General features: G+C 39.9%; 1 protein-coding gene across 1 annotated transcript; it reads left to right on the top strand.

The window, feature by feature from the left end:
• The first annotated feature begins 780 nt into the window (after window positions 1-780).
• On the top strand, window positions 781-20,754 carry LOC141221831 (acidic mammalian chitinase-like). The gene is made up of 11 exons (XM_073666598.1): window positions 781-873; window positions 1,092-1,121; window positions 3,143-3,344; window positions 3,508-3,564; window positions 3,643-3,808; window positions 8,737-8,861; window positions 9,051-9,174; window positions 12,073-12,258; window positions 13,171-13,287; window positions 17,612-17,741; window positions 20,351-20,754. Exons 1-11 carry the CDS (start codon window positions 849-851, stop codon window positions 20,680-20,682), a joined length of 1,494 nt encoding a protein of 497 aa, XP_073522699.1. The 5' UTR covers window positions 781-848; the 3' UTR covers window positions 20,683-20,754.
• Window positions 20,755-21,220: the final 466 nt, after the last annotated feature.

Below are 21,220 nucleotides of genomic sequence, written 5' to 3'. Positions count from 1 at the left end.
TGTCACACAGCACATGTCCAGATAAGATTGTAAAATGTTAAAATGACATTTCCCGGTGAATGCATTTGTCACGGTTGAAAGCAATACAAAAGTGCAAAAACGCATAAAAAATGCTACTTGTGAACATAGCCCAAGGTGTGGAGGAGTATTTTTTGGGGGGTTATTTATTTTACCTTATACGCAAGTCTTTACCCTGGAGAAGAACTTCCTTAACATATTTCACAGGAAAACAGTTTCAGTTTCGTTTTTGAACGTTTTATTGTGAGCCCTTAAAAGTGGCTTAATACTTCTGACCACGTTGTTGACAGCAGTGACCTGGGGGTCAGAAATGCTTCCTGGGGCGATCCCCATGCTGTCCCCATGTCATTTGAGCACTGTCACTATCTTTTTGGGCACTTGTTAGACTTTTAAAAGACTGCCGGGGGTGCCACCGCAAAAATGCTCGGGTCTCCCATAGACTAACATTGGGCTCATTTCTCAGGTCGAGCACCCGAGTATCACGGTGAGCTCGGCCCGGGCTTTGAGCACCCGAGCATTTTAGTGCTCGCTTAACACTAATCATTATATAATTTTAGATTTGAATGCCCTTGATTGTAGCCTTGAACTGTGTTTTTGTAATGGCTGCCCTTGCATATTCAATATCACCCTACCTTAATCAGCCTTTGTAGTTTCAACATGTTTTCCAGCGTTCCCTATCCAACATCCAGGTGCTTTTACTTTTATGCCAAAATTATGTTTTTATTTTTTTATCACTGATCCACCTGTACAGTTCCCATACTGATAGTGGGCATTCTTACCCTATAAAGTGCTATCGCCAACCTCTGGGCATTGCTGAGTCAGACGGAGACATGAGGAAGATGCTGCTTTGGGCGGGTAAGAACTATTAATAATGTTACGAAATGTCCATTGATGTGTACACATCAGGTTTGTTAGATTGATACATACCGCACTTAACCTTCAGTATCTCTGCAATTATTATTAAGATCTTTCATCCTTTTGCATGAACTCAGTTTTGAGAATTTGTCATTGATTTCATGATGTAATTTCTTGGCATTCATATCAAATGAAGTTTATGTGCTTTTATGACACAGGTCTATTCCTGCTGCTGCATGTTCAGCTAGGTAAGATATTAACTTATTTGCTATGGAATTATCAAATTGTAAAAAAAGGCCAAAATAAAAATAATGTAAATAATAAACCTAATATAGTGGAAGAACAAGTGAATAGTATAAACAAGAAATAGAAGGAGATAGGATTGTAAACTGCATTTTAGATATGTAATGGCTGATGCAGGTATTTGTACTTCATCCATTCATGACATATGATGAACTGGTACATCATTGGTCAGGTCTTTATCTTTGATGCAAGCTCAATAGTTGGTCCTGCATCATTCCCAGCAGCTAGTGGCTGTGTCATACAGCCATCATCTGCTCTTAACATCAGCGAGTACAGTGGAACTCTGTCCACCGCTAACTCCTTAAATGTTACTTGCAGAGTGGTAAGTGGGCTGGCACGCTGTTCCATTTGCCCTTTTGCTCCCCCGTTACACGATCTCAGGGTGTTGATGGGTTGCCATGTCAGCTGGAGGCCTGTGGAAACATGTGTCTGCCATGAAAGTACTAATGTGATGAGCAGCCTGTGGCTGGCATATATAGGAGATCGTGATTTTAAACTATATATTGCGTTACTGTCATATTGCAGTATGTAAACGAGATTGTGTGATTAAAGGTTCAAATCCTCTAAGGGGGCTAAAAAATAAAGACATTTTTTTTTAAATATAAAAATTTGAATCACTCCCCTTTTTCCCCATTAAAAATAAATGAATAAAATATACATATTTGGTGTCACCACATCCATGAAAGTCAGATCTAACAATTAATTAACCCAACCTGTAAATTGAAAAAAAACTGAACTTCGGGGGTTTTATTCGGTCCCTGGAACATTGCAAAAAATTGCAATAAAAATGCAATAAAAGTGATTAAACTTACATAAGTGCCCCAAAATTATATCAATTAAAACGTCAGTTTTCAACAGAAAAAGCCCTCACATAGTTCCATCAAATGAAAAATAGAAAACATCATGGGACTCGGAACATGGCGACACATTCAAATTGTTTTTTTTGCTCATTTCTGACTTTTTTTTTTGCCATTTAAATAAAAAAAAATATTTGCTAACATTAATAGCATTGCTAGAGATTCATATTACCAGTTCTCAGACTTATCCAATTGGAGTAATACTAAAATACAACTTTTAAGGGTTATAGATTAAAACTTCATCAAACACTATTATAACATTAAAAATCAGTGATTAAGATTTTTATCACTGTGGATTAAAGTCACTATGGGGTGTTGTTAATAACAGTCAGATTGCCATAAATATTTTTACCCTGACACAGTTTTACATATAGGGTGTTAGAATCCACTAAATAGCAACTAGATTAGACACCTGTGCATATTAGCACCTGAAGGGATAAGCCCTAGCACAGCCATCTGACATAGGAGTGTCGAATATTTGTCCTGATCATCTGGGGATCTGTGGTGTATACTATGGGCACTATATAACCATCTAGTGGTCACTATATCACACTCAAACAGTGATCAGGACAATAAATTACTGAGTATCTAAAGACCATTAATACTAAGTAATCTCAATATTTTTTGCCTGATTAATCAAGTGGTCAGTGTCAGAACTGTGTTGATTCTACAGTTAGAACTTACCAGATAAAATATTCTGAAGTGCCAAAATACTTATGGCAACCTGACTGTTATTAACAACACCCCATAGTGACTTTAATCCACAGTGATACAAATCTTAGTCACTGATTTTTAATGTTATAATAGTGTTTGATGAAGTTTTAATCTATAACCATTAAAAGTTGTATTTTAGTATTACTCCAATTGGATAAGTCTGTGAATTAGTATTATTTTCTATCTTGGAGATATATTTATATTTGCTATAAGGTGAAGAATCATATTACCAGGTTATATTTACCACAATGTAATGTACTCTGTAGACACAAAACCTAAAAAAACACTTGATTTTTTTTCTCTCATTTTTCAGTTCATTATATGGGAAAAAAGAATGGTGAAATTCCAAACTACATTGCATTCAATATAAAATTCATGTTTCTATACATTTTCAGGTTCTACCTACAAACTGGTTTGTTACTTTACAAACTGGTCACAGTACCGGCCTGACCAGGGAAAGTACATGCCAGGGAATGTCGACCCGCAGCTCTGCACTCATCTCGTATATGCCTTTGCCACCATGAATGAGCATAAGATTGCACCTTATGAGTGGAATGATGATGTCCTGTACAAGCAGTTTTGTGACCTAAAAAAGATGTTAGTATTTACTCACAAGCTTTGATAGTCTGTTTTTGTGAATTTTTCACTGCTATTTTTATTCTAGTCCTCCAATATAGGCTATAAAAGGTCCATGCAGCTCATATATCCTGTACAACCCAAACACATTATGTTATGATTTGCTTTTGTTCTCTTCTTTCAGCAATTCAAAACTTGTGACATTACTGGCAATTGGTGGCTGGAACTTTGGGACACAGAAGTAAGCATATGCTCATACACGTATATATGTGCTAAAGTCATAGACCTTCTTTATAACTCTTTCATTTCTGGCATTTAGGTTCACTGATATGGTTGCTACTCCTGGGAACAGGTCAATTTTCATTAAATCAGTGATTGCATATCTCCGCCAACATTGCTTTGATGGAATTGACCTTGATTTTGAGTACCCTGGATCTCGAGGCAGCCCTCCAGAGGATAAGAAGAGATTTACTATACTGATAAAGGTGGGGGATCTCTCAAATCTGCTGATATAAATCTGTTGGCGCTTGGTATGAAGCCTCCATGCATTGCTTTACGTGCTCCATTAGACACCATATGTATATGTGGCATTTCATGGAGTATGCTGCATATAAAATGTCAGATTGCATGATGGATTTGATTTTATAAAGGTTAAAAGTTGACCAGCAATTTCTCATTTTTTTAACAAAATGTATAAAATCATTTTTTAGGGACCACATCACAGTTGAAGTGACTTTGGAGGGCCTTAATGACAGAAAATACCCAAAAGTGACACCATTCTAAAAATTGCACCCCTCAAAACCACATTCAAGAAGCTTATTAACCCTTCAGGTGCTTCACAGGAACTGAAGCAATGTGGAAGGAAAAAAATTAACATTCAACATTTTTTCACAAAAATGTAACTTGAGACCCAATTTTTCTTATTTTCATAAGAGTAGCAGGAGAAAACTGACCCCAGTATTTGTTGTGCAATTTATCCTGAGTATGCCAATACCCCATATATGGGGGAAAACCACTGATTGGGTGCAAGGCAGGGCTTGGAAGAGAAGGAGCATCATTTGACTTTTTCAACGCAAAATTGGCTGGAATCGAGACCATGCACCATGTCCCATTTGGAGAGCTCCTGATGTGCCTAAACATGGAAACCCCCCATTTTGTAAACTAGACCCCTCAGGGAACTTATCTAGATGTGTGGTGAGCACTTTGAACCTCCAGATACTTTACAGAAGTTTATGACGTAGAGCCGTGAAAATAAAAAAATCACATTTTTTACACAAAAATGATATTTTAGCCCCAATTTTTTTATTTTCACAAGGGTAATAGAAGAAAAAGGACCATAAAAGTTGTTGTGCAATTTCTCCTGAGCAAGTTTATACCCCATGTGTGCACTAAAACCACTGTTTGGGCACATGGCGGGACTCTGAAGGGAAGGGGCACCATTTGACTTTTTGAACACAAAATTGTCTGGAATCAAGAGCGGACGCCATGTTGCATTGCACTGATGTGCCTAAACAGTTGAAACCCCCCCACAGGTGACACTAGTTTGGAAACTAGACCCTTCAAGGAACTTATCTAGATGTGTGGTGAGCATCTTGAACCCCATGGCGCTTCACAGAAGTTTATAACATAGATCAGTGAAAATTAAAAAATCACATTTTTTCCACAAAAATTATTTTTCAGCCCCAATTTTTTATTTTTTCAAGGGAATCAGGAGAAAACTGACCCCAAAAATTGTTTTGCAATTTCTCCTGAGTACGGCGATACCACATATGTGGGTGACAACCACTGTTTGGGCGCATGGCAGGGCTCGGAAGAGAAGGAGCACTGCTTGACTTTTTGAACACAAAATTGGTTGGAATCGAGAGCGGACGCCATGTTGCATTTGGAGAGCCCCTGATGTGCCTAAACAGTAGTAAACATGAACAAATGACTCAATTTTGATAACTAAACCCCTCAATGATTATATCTAGATGTGTAATGAGTACCTTGAACCCCCCAGGTGCTTCACAGATGTTTATAGCGTAGAGCCGCGAAAATAAAAAAATTTAATTTTTCCCACAAAAACTTTCTTTTAACCCAAATGTTTTACAAGTGACCCCATTTTGGAAATTATACCCCTGCCAAACATGTGGACTCTAAATGTGGTTTAGGCATACTGGGGCTCAGGAGGGTGGGGAGCCTTTGGATTCGGGAGCACAGAATTCGCTGAATTTCTTTATGGAAGCGAGGAGCCATTTAGCTTTTTCTGAGCCTTTGTACTACCAGTAATGTGGAAGCCCCCTATATTTCCGTTAACAGATGACAGACCTGAGTGGGGGCTAGCTTTTTTTGTGGATTAATGTGAAGCTTTTGTTAGGAACATTTTACATAACATTTTGGATCACATTTATCCTGTGATCTATGCTGAGCGCTTATATTGGGGTTTCTATCTAAATCTCCGAGTGACGTGATTCAGGTGAAACCCCCGAGGAATCCATTCATTATAATGAAGCAGCAGAGTTACTCTGGACTCTGTCTGGACTCTGTTCAGCATTGTCCTTCTTTTCAGAGTTGCACAAAACTGTGGCCAATGGCACTTTTATGCTCACCTAATAAAAAGACGGACTCCGCCGGATCATAGACCAGACAGCATCCGCAGTGCCTCCATCTGCCTCATTATAGGGGTTCCGTCTGAATCACGTATTTCAGAGATTTACATGAAAACCCAGGAGTAAGCGCTCAGCGCAGAGCGCAGGATAAATATGAGCTGAGCCTTACTGCGATCTTTGGAAGGCAAAATGAACAAATCAATAATAGGTGAAGAATTGGTTTTACTTATTTTTTTATGCCATTTCTTGTTCGGTATAAGTGATTAGATGACTTTATTCTTTGGGTCTGTATGATTACAGCGATACCAGATTTGCATAAAATTTTTATGATTGGCAGCTGTCACACACAAAAAGACACTTTTTATTGTAAAAACAAGTTTTTCCATCGCCATATTTTGATAGCTATAATTCTTTCATATTTTGTCTGACAGAGTCAAAAACAGAACCAGTCTCGGACTGGAGTGCCAAGGGCCCACCAGTACCCAGCTCCAGGACCCCACTTTTCAACTACATGCTTGTATTTTGCGGGATGAGTTGACTTTTTTATTGGTACCATTTTCGGGCATGTGACATTTTTGATCGCAGTCTATTCCAATTTTTGGGGAGTTAGAATAAACAAAAAACAGTTATCCAGGAATTGTTTTTTTTTTTTTTTTTTTTTTAATGCCGTTCCCCGTGTGGTAAAATTGATAAGGCAGCTTTATTCTTTGGGTCAGTACGATTTCAGCGTTACTACATTTATATTGTTTTTTTTATGCTTTGACGCTTTTACACAATAAAAACGTTTTTTGAAAAAATAATTATTTTTGCATCAATTTATTCTGATAGCTATAACTTTTTTTTTTTGGCTGATGGAGCTGTATGGCAGCTTGTTTTTTGCAGGACAATATGACATTTTCAGCGGTACCATTTTTATTTATATTCGTCTTTTTGATCTCATTTTATTCCACTTTTTTCCAGCGGTAAAATGTTTTTTTACGGCGCTCACTGAAGGCATTAACTAGTGTGACTCTTTTATAGATCGGGTTGTTCTGGATGCAGCGATACCAAATAAGTGTACTTTTTTGTTTATTTTTATTTTATTTCATAAAAATGTATATTTCTGTAATTTTTTATTCTTTTTTTTAAAAAATGTAAATATTTTTACAATTTTTTTTTACTTTTTTACCTAATCGCTCTATGGGACTTTCACTTTTTTCACTTTTTTTCACAGGTATAATGCACTGCAATGCATTATACCTATACTGAGAACCAGTGTCGGACTGGGGTGCCAAGGGCCCACGAGTACCCATCTCCAGGACCCCACTTTTCAACTATATACAAATGTGACATTATCCTCAATCACAGTTTTATATAACAATGAACTGGGTAGATTGTTAAATGAATAAGATGCTGCTTTTGTCTGTACATAGTAAATCAAGTGTATTGTGTCAAGTACTGCTCATATAAGAGGGTGGTGGTCCACTCCTGAATAGGGGCCCACCGGAGGATTCTCCTGTTCTCTTGTGGGCCAGTCGTCCAAGCCTGTAGAGAAATTCTTAGATCATGCTGTGAGCCTGGTCTAAGGAGACCTCCTGTCCCTCTGCCTGCCTCTTGAATGTTCCGATCGCCCGCGATCAAAGCATTTAGGGGGTTAACAGCCAGGGGCGATGCTGGTACCACTCCTGGCTGTTTCGTACAGTGGCTCAGCCACTAGCAGTGCTGAGCTCCTGCTCTGATTGGGCAGGGAGTGCTGATATTTCAGCATCTCCTGTGCGATCATGCTATGATCGGTCAGTCAGATTGACTGACCAATCACAGAGATCTGGGTGCAGGGGCCAACAGCATTGGTCCCTGCACCTCTTCCCGTGCCTCTCAGCTGTCACTGACAGCTATCGGCACTGAACAGTGACAGTTTAAAGTCATGACGAGCATAGCCCATCATGATGCACAAACTTGCATCCGGTCATGACGGGCTATGCCCGTCATTGGACGTAATGGGGTTAAAGAGGATGTGTCACCAGGTGAAAGTGGCCAGGTTTTGCTCTTATTTTATTCCCTCTGCTCCTCTGAATATGCTGTTTCTGTGTTTTTTTTATTTTTTAAATCTACCATATGGTTACACAGAAATGGGCTTTTTAGTTAGTGTTGAATTATATGTCCTTTACTAAGGGGTGGTGTTCACAGGGTAATTATGAAGAGCAACCTAAATAACTGCCCCAAAAAATCCTAGGTGCGAAGCCCACTTGGTAAAGACCATAAAAATTTGCATTAAATAAAAAGACCCTTATCTCTGGAACTGTAGGGTGGATTAAAAAAAATAGTATCCACCATACATAGTGGATACAGTTCCAGATTAGTGTTGAGTGAGTATGTTCTATTAACCCTTTCGCCGAGTATGCTCGGGCCGAGCTCCGAGTATTTACAGCTGCTCGGTGATATGGTTGAATCGCTCCCGTGTGCATGATTTCCAACTGTTTGACAGCTTTATTACATGTGAGGAATCTGTAAGAAATAGACATTCCTCACATGTGATAAAGCTGTCAAACAGTTGGAAATCATGCACACGGGAGCAATTCAACCATATCACCGAGCAGCTGTAAATACTCGGAGCTCGGCCCGAGCATACTCGGAACAGAACATACTCGCTCAACACTATTCCAGATTGATCCCAGTCTGGTTTATGTGGCAGTCTGACTGCACCCTAAGTATAAGTAACATTATCAGTATGCTTAGTAATTAAATACAAGCTTTATATTCATTACTGATCAGATAGCTAAACATCGGCCTTTTAGTAGTTATCTCCTCTTACTTAAACCATGTTGTTTTTCCCTTTCCTCTATTAGGAAATGCTTGATGCATTTAATGAAGAAGCGAGATCCTCAGGTCTTCCACGGCTCCTAATCACAGCAGCAGTGTCTGCAGGAAAAGGCACCATAGATGCTGGATATGAGATAGAAGAGATCGGACAGTGAGTATGTAGAAATAAACTGAGAAGCTACCGTGAAGTTCTTGAGGCTCTAATCTTCCGCAATATGACCAGTCTGTCATATTCGGTGGTTTTCATTATGTAATAGAAGATCACAAGATGAGTGTGACAGTTCCATGATGTACAACATTGAGAAAGAAATTAGGAATGACTTTGCTTGTTTCTCCGTAGATTGCTGGATTTCATCAGCGTGATGACTTATGATTTCCATGGTGGGTGGGACACTCAGTCTGGACACAACAGCCCCCTGTGTAAGGGTTCTACAGACTACGGAGATTTAGTATACTTTAACATTGTAAGAAAATTATTTCATTTAATTATTAATATTTCTCTAAAAGCCTCACTTACATATGTGTCTGTACAGTATAATAAAACAACCAATCCCCCTCCTCCCCTTCATCCTCTAACTATAGATAAGGATGGTGTTCTCTAATCCTCAGCCTCCCGGGAAATGTGTAAAATGCTTGACTTCTGCACATTTTGCAGAACAGACGGCCCTGTGTCCACGTTGTACATTTGTGGTGGGCTACAGGGGAGGCACCAGATGTTGCAGAAGGGCCAGCTGGGATATGTAGTCTCACTGGCAACAGATAATTATGTCACAGTAGCTGAAGTGGGTCGCTGGACCCCTCAACGCTTCCCTCGTGTCCACAACAATTTCAAAGGTGGGAGGTGGCCCTGGGGGCACTCCTGTAGCGGTGGTGGCTGGAAGCAAAACAGGATAACCAGCATGCAGGAGAGCCCATGTACAGCGTTATCTCTCCTGACTGGAAAAAGCTTCACTCTTTTTGTGATGGAGATTATGTGAGGAAAAATGTCCCCCCAGGGTGGACTGGCATTGAAGAACTCTTCTCTGAGAGAATAGTGTCTCTCCTATATCTTCCTTAGGCAGCTTGAACCGCCGACAACTGGTTTGTAGCAGTGCTTAGTCAGTGTGTGCCTTGAGCTGGGAGGCTCCTCCCAACCATTTCTATGGCAGCTTGTTGTGAGGAGAATAATCACTTAACTTTCATATACACACATCGGCCAGTAGATGGCAGGAAAGTACAATTTACAATGCAATGTATTATATCTCCTAACTCAGTACCCACAATGGAACAAATCTACTGTCACACGACAACTGTCTCATTTAGCAGCAGTAGAACGGGTACTGGGATGCCACACATTGCTTATATAATATATATACAAATGTTTGCTACTTTATTTTTACATTTATTTTTGGAGTATTTTTATACTTTTTTATGATATTTTAAGGGAAAAAAAGTTCTACCAAGGCCAATGTGTTAATTAGAAGGTTTTTGCCATAATAACCTTTAGGATCTCTGCTGTACTTGGTCACTGGCTCTGGAGTTCAGCTCCTTCACTGTCGCAGTCTATACGCCTGTGGAGTGAAACTTTGCTCATATTGATGTCATGTGAACAGACCAACCAATTATAGTCTGTCGCAGAAGTATGTAGTCAATAGTGATGTCACCGCAGGAGTTGTGACTGATTGGCCCACTAATGTGACGTGTGATCCCTTTGCACAATAACACAGGCCTGTAGAGAGAAAATCAGTTGTCTGCAAGGAAGCAAAAAAAAACCTAAAGCAAACAATATATTAATAATTTTTATTTTTGCCAGTAAAGTCATTTACATTTCACAGGCTAACTCAGTACCTCACTATTTTTTGATGGATATCAATATAACTTAAAACAATTTAAAGAATATGAATTTATTTGACAGAATATTTTATACTTCAATCCATATATGCTTGGCTAAAATTTATTTTTGCAATTCGGATTGATTAAAAATTGCACACCTCAGTGTAGCACTGTCTATTGCTGGCTGCAGAATGATCTAACTGAGAATCCCTCAGAGAGCTTTTCTGACAGAAGAGCCTATAATGCTTATATTTCTCTTTCTGAGGACCTCTCAGCTGATTTGAGCTGCTACTTTTTATGATTCTTCTTAGCCGTGCCTCCTTTCCTACACACTTTTCAGAACTGTGAACTGAGATGTAAGACATATCTAAAATACTAAGAGGCCAATGATGTAATGTGTGGCAAAAGCACTTCTTATTAAATTTGGCTCATCTTACAGTTGCTGGGCAACAACGTAGTATTCAGTAGCTGACTGGAGGACACTCCTGTCATAATTTAATCACTTTGGGGAGTAAATTATGATGAATTTGGGGAGTAAATTCTGATGAATTTGGAGAGTAAATTATGATGAATTTGTCGGCCACTCCGTCTCCCTGTTAAGCTCTGCCCATTTTCCAAAAAGCTGGCAGAGCTTGCATAAAGGCTACAAAAGCACTTCGATGCATCTGTTGTATTGCATGTACACCACTTTTTTGTCAGATTGTACTATTGTAAATCTCCCTTCTAATCTTGTTTTCAAGGCCCTATGTAATTCTGTACATCATAGATGTCAAACTCAGGCCCGTTGGCCAAATCTGCCCCACAGGATAATTATATTTGGCCCACGAGAAAATACCACATGTTTACTAGATATTTGGTAGACAGCGCATGCACTGCTAATATTATGTATCCCGTGCTTCCGATCCTGCACGCTCCCTGGTTAACACAAGACTGTTTACAACACACCCCATAGTAACGTCCTCCCTAGTTATGACACACTTCCTAACCGGCATTCACCTCAGTCGGAAGTTCCCTCCTCTTCTCCCTACATCAGCTCTCCCATACATTTACTACCCTCTCCTCCACAAGCTGAGCACAGTTATGCTATTGAGCCGGTGCACTCATGCCATGATTTATTTTATTGCTGTGTTTGGTCATGTATTCTCCATTTTTTTTACATTGTTATATTTTCCCTATGCATTAAGATCTTACATTTTGTTCACTCTCTACCATCTTGACTCCGCAAATATTATTGTTTTAGTGCTATTAACGCATTTCTGATGTTCTCTTCTTCCCTATATTTCCTTGTATTCGAGAGTCACCACTCCTTTTGCATTCCCCTGTCTACTGCTATCTATGATCCCCACAACCCTAACTTCTCCTGCAGTATTAAGGTTCTTCCCACAATAGGCAGATTCCCCCAACTTATTTTCCCCCCTCATTACAACCCCCTACCATCTTTTGTCATGATTAATGTTATAAATATCAAGGTGATTTTGGCCCACTGTGTATTTGAGTTTGATATCCCTATCAATGTAATCCCAAGCATCATATGGTTACTTTGTTCCTAGCATTATGCCATGAATTATTGGAAAAACAATGGAGCTCCTGCAGAGAAACTACTTCTTGGATTCCCAACATATGGCCGAACATTCAGAAACCCAAACCCTAGCAAGTGCGATGTAGGTATCCCTGTGGCTGGAGCCGGATCAGCTGGACCATATACCAGGGAGGCTGGTTTCTGGGCCTACTATGAGGTAGGATTCAATACTATTATTTTACTTTGAACAGAACAGCACAATGGCTCAGCGAGTCACTATTATGGGATGTGTGTGTACATTTATAAATGATTGTCTACTTCACCTCTGCATGGGCCGTCATTTGTTTGTATTTTTTGTTAATATTTTGCCCAAATAATAGATTTCAGTGGAAGGAAGGGGAAAATTATTTTTCTCTGTGCTCTGTTGGTATTTATTCCTGCTTTTAGCAAAATATATGGAGGGAGTGAGAGAGGTTTAAATAATTCCATGTATGCCTACACCTTGTCCTGGCCTGATGTTATGTGCTGGCCTCTAGTGGACTCATGGACTGCGCTTCCGGTCCTTCCGATGTCCGTGAAGCTGATATTGGACACAATTATATGTGGTCTTTGCACTGAATTGGCCTTAGGTGGCCTAACCACAGCTGCGTATATTGGGCCTAACTGCAGCCAAATTAATATTTAGGGTTCAGCCTTTTCAGGCATTTCATTATGTTGATGTGTTGGGGTGCAGACTTTAATTTCTACCAGCAGTCGTTCCTTCTCTGATTGCCTTCTGCTGTATGTATTTTAGCCTGGTATAGTGCTAAAAAGCGTAACGTTTAAAAAAGGTATCCAAATATTTCTAACTGTATTTCATTAATATACACATTTTTCATGTTCAGACTATATTTAATATTATCAATAAATGTAACAAGTTTTTAGAAAATTAATATGTTCATAATTATATTCATAAATCATGCAGTTCATTTACAATGATTTTTAATACCTTTATGAGCTCACATTGCATAATGTTAATGAAACTTGTTTATGGTGTTAATATATCCATGTAACATTACACAAAAACTATAACAAACCTGTTTGTAGTACTTGGCTGACTGCAACATTATGCTCAATATGTTCTTCTTAGATCTGCACTTGGCTTAGAGGGACCACAGTGAAGTGGATTGCTGATCAGCGGGTGCCATACGCCTGCAAGGATAATGAGTGGGTTGGATTTGACAACCAACAAAGTTATGAATGCAAGGTAAGTTGGTGGTTAAATAAATTGTTGCAAAATCTTCTATATAACAGCTGTTAAATCTGGAATTGTCTATCTATAGGGCAGACAATGAGGTGTTAAAGAATGTCATATTGGACACATATTGATTTTTTTATATCTTTAGCACAGATCTATATATTTACCTGACCTGTTTTAGCTGGACACAGCATGTATGTGCTTCAGTATCAGTTACAGTGGAAACCACCCTCAGGCTATACCAAATTCTGTTTTTCTGTTCCATCGAATGGACAGAAAAATGTAATTCATAGCTGTCATTGATCTGGGAGTTCACTTTTCAATGCAAGTCTATGAGAACCTCATTCTGGCTTTCATACACTTGCACTGAAAGCTTGTGACCGTTATCTCTGACTTCCAGTCAGTCAGAAGTTGCAGTCACAAGATGGTGGAGCGGGATCAGAGGAGAGCCAATGACTGACAAAAGCCTGGGATGTGCTGAAATGTCTTGAGTGGATTATGTGGAATAAATTAAGTAACTACTAACACTTGAGTGTCTGGGCTTGTTTCTGTTTTACTGCTATTTCCCCATGTGCGCCACCACTACCACAGGAACAGAGTGTAGACTATTTTATATTATATCTGTCTCTGGTAAAGCCCCATCTCTGGTAAAGCCCCGTCTCTGGTAAGGCCCCGTCTCTGGTAAGGCCCCATCTCTGGTAAAGCTCCGTCTCTGGTAAGGCCCCGTCTCTGGTAAGGCCCCGTCTCTGGTAAGGCCCCGTCTCTGGTAAGGCACTGTCTCTGGTAAAGCCCCGTCTATGGTAAGGCCTTGGCTCTGGTAAGGTCCTGGCTCTGGTAAGGCCTGTCTCTGTTAAAGCCCTGTCTCTGGTAAGGCCCTGGCTCTGGTAAGGTCCTGGCTCTGGTAAGGCCTGTCTCTGGTAAAGCCCCATCTCTGGTAAGGCCTTGGCTCTGGTAAGGTCCTGGCTCTGGTAAGGCCTGTCTCTGTTAAAGCCCCGTCTCTGGTAAGGCCCTGGCTCTGGTAAGGCCCCGTTTCTGGTAAGGCCCCGTTTCTGGTAATATCCTGTCTCTGGTAAAACACATTCTCTGGTAAGGCCCTGTCTCTGTAATGTATGCCACACCCGAGTAGTAGGGTCAGGAGGCACTATTAGGCCCAGACGTAGGTGCTGAGAGGTGATATGGTTATTTTGCGGTGTTGTGCAGCTTGGGGTGTCACCGTGATACTAACTGGTTTCTGGGTACATCTAGATGGTTTAGAGTTAGGTAAAAAAAAAGGCATACCAGACCTTGGCATGAACAGTTCAAACAGTTTACTGGATAACAGATAAATGATTCACAGTTTTTTCAACATATATCTGCAACGCTGGCTCTCCATACAGGTCCCGGCTGGATGGCAACGGGACTGATACTCTGATATAGATTTGCCATAACTGAGGATGGCAAAGGAAAACTCTGGAAACACAGGCTTGTCTTTGAAAAAGTCTTGTATTACTTCATACAAGTAGTTTAACAACAGAAAAGTCACTGGCGCTGGTACAAATGTAGGGATTACAGCAAGCAGGAATAAACCCTCAGTTCGGTAAAAATTCTCTCTTACTTTCAGTGCAGAGCAGATATTAGAGCAACCGGGTTCTTGCATGTGTCCCAAAGTTCCATTGCAAAAAGACAGCAGAGATAGAAGGTCCAAGGCTTCAGGAGACCAAACTACAGACAGGTTGCAGGCATCATTCAGAAGCACTGATTACACAGCTGAGGCGGCTTACATAGGCAAGTGGAAAAGGACTGGGCGGGAACAAAGAGGCTGAGAACTCCATACTGAAAGAGGGCAAGATGATGCAGCATGATAGAAAGAAAAAGAACTAAATTCAAACAAAAAATGATATCAGATATAGCAGAAGAGTCTGAGAACCTCACAAAGTCCAAAAGATGAAGTAAGTGACAGGAGTCTGGATGCTGCTGACTGGCGGGTGTCAGTGGGGATGATGAAATTGCCCATGATGATGAGAATGTCAGCAGAGAGAAAGTGTAGAAGCCAGGTGAAGAATTGGTCAATAAAGGTAGTGACCGGGCCCAGAGGTCAGTATATGATGACCACTTAGAGGTTGGAGGGAGAGTAGATGCGGACAGGGTGGACTTCAAAAGAAGGGAGAATAAAGGAGGGTAGAGGTGGGATTGGGTTAAAGTTGCAGTTGGTAGTGCAGTTAGTAGAAAGGAGAAGACCCACTCCTCCACCATGTCTTTTATGTCTTTTACCAGGGCAAGGAGTGTGGGTGAAGTGGAGGCCACTGTAAGACAACACAGCAAGGGAGGCAGTGTCGGAGGGTATCAGCCATGTTTCGGAGATTCCCAGGAAGGAGAGATTATGCAAAGGTAAAGAGGTCATGAATAACATGGAGCTTATTGCAGACAGAGCGGGCGTTCCAGAGTGCTCCAGAGAAAGGGAGCAGGGGGGTGGGCATCAAGGGCCCTGATTTATTGTAGGAGAGATTGCAGTAGTTTATATTTGGTTGGGAGCAATAAGAGGGCGAATGGGTGTAAGGTGTAAGATGTGGGGTTCAGGATTGGGAGATATGTAGCCAGCAGTGAGAAGCAGAGAGAGGGAGAGCAGGTGGGAGGAGGACAGTGACCGGCTTGATTTTTGTTTGAGTATAATAGATCTGAAGTTAAGGAGCAGTTCTGCAGATGAAGTCAGGTGGGGAGGTAAGAGGGAAGGAGAGATGATTAATTGGTTAGAGGGTGCTGAGGTTTGGGGACAGTGAAGAAGATTGAGGATTAGTGGAGCAAAAACTGTAAGAGCATAGGTAAGCATAATGAAAGATTAAGTATGGGGAGAATAGAGAAGCTAAGTACATTTAATAAATAGTTATTCGTACCTTCTAGTCACTTCTAGCTCATTTCTGGCATATTTCTGCTACACACTTAAGAGACATACTTATGAGACAAACCAATTATCTAATGGATAATTCATCAGTATTATATGCACAAACAACCCTTTTAAGGTATTGTTTTTATCTGCTGTTTGAGTAGCACTCATTGCAGACTCCATTATTTTTAAGAGAGAAACCAAAGACAAGAAAAATACCCAAATAACTGAAAGTAAATGTATAAATCGCACAGTGCAAAAATAATGATAAATAATAAAGGGTATTTAGTTAACATAATTTTGATCAAAATAATGTGAAAGCCATCCCGCCACTTCACGGCAACCCTTATGGGACAGTCCTAACTCTAATATTAAAAACCTTACCATTTGTCAAGTGACATACATATGGACAAGGGCAGAGAGACTGGATCCCTAGTGTGAGCATAAGACCGGGGCAGAATGGGCGTCTCAGCCCAGTCAAAGGGCGGCCACACCCTTTTATATGCACTAAGCATACTGACTGCAAAGAAAAAACCTGAAGGTCTGAACTGAAACATAAGTAGATGTGCATGCAAAACGTAAATGCATGTTCACACAAGGCCATTAAACAGAGAGAAACCAAAGACAAGAAAAATACCCAAATAACTGAAAGTAAATGTATAAATCGCACAGTGCAAAAATAATGATAAATAATAAAGGGTATTTAGTTAACATAATTTTGATCAAAATAATGTGAAAGCCATCCCGCACTTCACGGCAACCCTTATGGGACAGTCCTAACTCTAATATTAAAAACCTTACCATTTGTCAAGTGACATACATATGGACAAGGGCAGAGAGACTGGATCCCTAGTGTGAGCATAAGACCGGGGCAGAATGGGCGTCTCAGCCCAGACAAAGAGCGGCCACATCCTTTTATATGCACTAAGCATACTGACTGCAAAGAAAAAACCTGAAGGTCTGAACTGAAACGTAAGTAGATGTGCATGTCCATTATTTTTTAAGGCGAAAATTACAAGCAGTGCTATTTTTTATGTTAAAAAGAAAACTCTGTGGAACCTTAAAGGCTCCTTTGCAAGTCACTGGTTGGTCAGTCACCAATTTGCGACAGATCTGTCACAGAATTATGGCTCCCTCTATAATAATAAGACTATGGTATAGATCATTAGAGCTTTTTTTAAGTCACCGTTTTATCTTATCAAATTCTTCAAAATGGAGCACGTGGTCTATGGATTTTGTACAAAATATAAAATCATCTTTATATTTGTCGTTAGTGTTTTTTGTGACTATTTAGAGAAAAAAGCTGCATGTTTCACAAAAAATGTAGCATAAATTGTGCAAAAAATGTTTTGGCATACATAAGATCACCCTACGTGGTTTTGGACTGCGTTTGCCATCAATTTTACAACTTTTTGAAAAATAAAGGAAAAAATGTAGTAATGAATCTAAACCTATACCCTTTCTTATTTCAAGGTGAAGTTCTTAAAAGAAAGTGGGTTTGGTGGTGCCATGGTTTGGGCCATTGACTTGGATGATTTCCGAGGAAGCTTTTGCAATGAAGGAAAATATCCACTGATCAACCACCTAAAGTCCTTGCTGGAAGGTAAGTGACCATTTTACAGAGATGAGGCAGCTATTAACATGATGCAGTATCATACCTACACTGCAAAAGATGGACATATACGTTGTGTTTTGAATTACATCTGCTGGCAGCTTAAATGGGAATTAACACTTTACATTTTTAACACTAGAATTTGTACTCTCTCTATTTTCTGCATATTACCTGCACTTAGCAATCAGCTATTTACCTTATGATTTTTTTTAACCTAAATTCTTAAGTAGAGATAACATGCACTAATTAGCTGAACTTGATGTGCTTCACCAGGACAAGAAATCACAGCAAGAAAGTAGATTCTATTGGTACTAATCAATCTAGGGACTCACAGAAATTGTACCTTTTATAAACAAATTTTTAAAATATACCTTTTAATATATATCATAAAATATTACCAACACTTAAAACAACAACCCACATTATCAGGGCACAATCAAAGATGAAGGGAGGGGGATTGTGCCTTGCTCTGTTATGGCACTACCTGGCCCTACCTTGCGGCGGAGGTTGGCACCCTATATCCTGTGCAATGGCGACCCTGCTCACCGATGACTCTCCCTTTTGCCCCTATATCACCCTATAGTGACAAAAATGGGGTTAAAAGTGCAAAGTGCAAAAATTGAGGTAGTGATAAAGTAATTTTGTAGCAGCATATGGTATATAAATATATCTGCAGCCCTGATCAGTGCAATTTGGCTGCAGATACTATAATCCAAAAGAGGGTGCAAAACAACCAATACTTAGGTCCAAAACGGATCTTACAATCAAGCAAATAAGCAAATTCACATTATTGACATGATTCTAGATTTCATGATATTAACATGATTTCAGATTTTATAATACATGCAGTTCACTCTAATAGCATAGTAACTTTCCATTATCTTTATGTTTATAAATTACTGATTTTAGCAAATATTACCATCACCTAAAGCCCCATTTAAAGACATTGCCTTACCAACTCATATACAACTCCACGCATTTCTCCTTTACCAAGTGTGGCAAGACGACTCGCTCGGCTCTCCTGGAGGCAGACTCAGGACACACGTTCCCAGGTTACCTTTCTGCTGGTTTATTATCAGCCATAAACTCATGCAGGTTTCGCAGGAAAAACAAACATGACCCCTCTGGGTTAATCGGAAAAAAAACAAAACAAAGTATAACTTAGTCCATAGATGAGCGGGTTCCGCCCGCTCTCGGTAGCATAAACTGCACTGCTAAAGTCCTTGTGAAAAGCTCTGCAGCTTCCACAATACTGTCTGGAGATTTCCCTCTCCAGACCACACTCCACAGGAAAAAAAACAGGACTGAGCTTTTACACATTGCTCAGCCACACCCTGAGGGGAGGTAGGGGGAATGGCGTCCCGCCCTCTTTGCCATTCCCATAAAACCGCACACCCTTTAACAGAGTAAATCTACCAGCATATAACACGCTGGCAGAAAAATAAAGTAGGTCATAGTTCACACAGGAGAGCATCCTGAGTGACACATACCTCCCCTCACATATAAAACCAGTGACACTGTCACACAAGGTTCATCAGGAGTAGTTTAATCGGCAGAGTTATTGTATATATTACCAAAAAATTACTTATCTGGATCCTGCACTCATTATGACCCAGATTCGCAGAGCCCCAATCTTATAATAGAGCATTCCAGGAGTCAGAGGAGAGTCCCCTGCGATATCAGTGTTCAGATGACGGCAATATCATGAAATCTGGAATCATGCTTCACCAGGACAAGCCACAAAGCCAAAAACCTCTTATCAAAACTGCAGTAATTTGCGCTACAGCTTTATAGCTGTATTCAACTTTGAACATACAGTATATGGGCACTTTTTTACACTTAGGCCTCATTTAGACATCAATAATTTTCTTGCATGAAAAAAATTGCTTATCAAAGGACGGGGGCATTTTTTTCCAACAACGCTTTGTGAAAAAAAGAAACTTGAAGCTAAGCAACAATAAAGTGGAAAAAAAATCTTTAACTCTTTCATTCCACTTTGTGTTAATTACTGTGAAGTACATTGTCAAGTTAAAAAATAAATAAATTACTGAAGCAGCATTGAATACTTTTGAGGGGTGCTGTTCCTAAAATGGGTTAATTTATGGGGGAGGTGTTTTCTGATGCCCTCAAAATATCTTTATAATCATGAAAAATTGCTGATAAACTTCTAAGTCTTCTACCATTCTAAAAAATGAAACTATGTTAAAGGTAACCTGTCACAAGTTTTTGAGTCTCTGAACAAATGTTATCACCTTTATCTGCTCCTATGCTGCATTCCACAAACGTGTCTATCATCTCTTGGCTCCCCCTGTATACCCCCAAAAATACTATTGTAATTGCTCCTGTGCTGTATGTAAATGAGGATGGTCCAGTCAGATGGGTGTCCTCCCTGCAGTGTCTGTGCTTTTCCCGAAGGAGAGTGAAGCCAACGCTGATCGGAGGTGAGTATAGGTATTATTATTTTACAAGGGAGAAACATAGGGATTGAGAAGGCGTAGTCAGAGTAGTAGACAACCTCTTTAAGGATTTGTTTTAGTTCAGCAAGTTTTCCTGTAGATAAGGAAATTTTTCATGGAATGTTTTCTCCATAACCTATTTAGGTTCAACAGTGAACTGCCCTGGGGAGGTATGTGGTGGCATCAATATTCCGCCAACTCCGGGTACAACAACCACCACTGCGACAACCACAACAGCCAATCCTGGTGGAGACAGCACACCAGTGCCTCCAGTCACTCCTCCAGTCACTCCTCCACCTAATCCTCCTGTTGATGATGTTGACCTAAACTTCTGTGTTGGTAAAGTTGATGGCCTTCATATAAACCCACTAAACTCCAACAAGTTTTACATATGTTCAGCTGGAATTACCTATTCAATGAAATGTTCTGATGGCTTAGTATTTGACATGAGTTGCCGCTGCTGCAACTGGCCGTAAAGACCCATCTGTCTCCTCTAATCTGAAACTATCAATGTATATGTCCTAATAAATGTTCTTTTCAGTCTGCTATTGTGGTGTATGTGTGTGTATTTTCATTTATCAATTTACATATATCTACATAAAGCATTGTTGCATTTCCACACTCTTATAATTGCTGAAGGGTATAAATTGTTCACCTTCAATACCAAACCCCCCTGGTTTGAGTTCCTCTCGCAACTATGCCAGCGATAGATGGACCATAGAAGATTGTAAGGCCCAGACAGATTGTGGAACAGTATTGGCTACAAATGCCATGTAAACAGGGTTACAAGCCTAATATTCAAGTTTTTCTGGAAAACTAGCCCAAAATTCACAGTCTAAAATGTTTATGGATTTTTGACATGCCCCTGATAAAGACCACGCCCTTTAAGATGTCCAGAATAAGGATGAACACTGAGACTCAATGTCAGCATATAGACAGTGTGTGTGTTTGTGTGTGTATATATGCAGATGTTTCTTATGCAACCCGTGGTACTGTGTGTCCTGCGAAATCTGA

Source organism: Phyllobates terribilis, unplaced genomic scaffold (genome assembly GCF_046119375.1).
Source record: "Phyllobates terribilis strain yellow unplaced genomic scaffold, ASM4611937v1 Scaffold_2__4_contigs__length_985480577, whole genome shotgun sequence".
Classification (NCBI taxonomy): Eukaryota; Metazoa; Chordata; class Amphibia; order Anura; family Dendrobatidae; genus Phyllobates; species Phyllobates terribilis.
Note: the sequence above shows the minus strand (reverse complement) of the source record. Positions and strands in the feature narration are given on the sequence as shown.

Excerpts from the sequence above, each read along its gene's own strand:
- LOC141221831 (XM_073666598.1), top strand. The coding sequence starts at position 849 with ATGAGGAAGATGCTGCTTTGGGCGG. Across the intron at positions 9,175-12,072 it reads ATTTAGTATACTTTAACATT|CATTATGCCATGAATTATTG; the intron begins GTAAGAAAATTA and ends CTTTGTTCCTAG. Across the intron at positions 17,742-20,350 it reads CCTAAAGTCCTTGCTGGAAG|GTTCAACAGTGAACTGCCCT; the intron begins GTAAGTGACCAT and ends TAACCTATTTAG.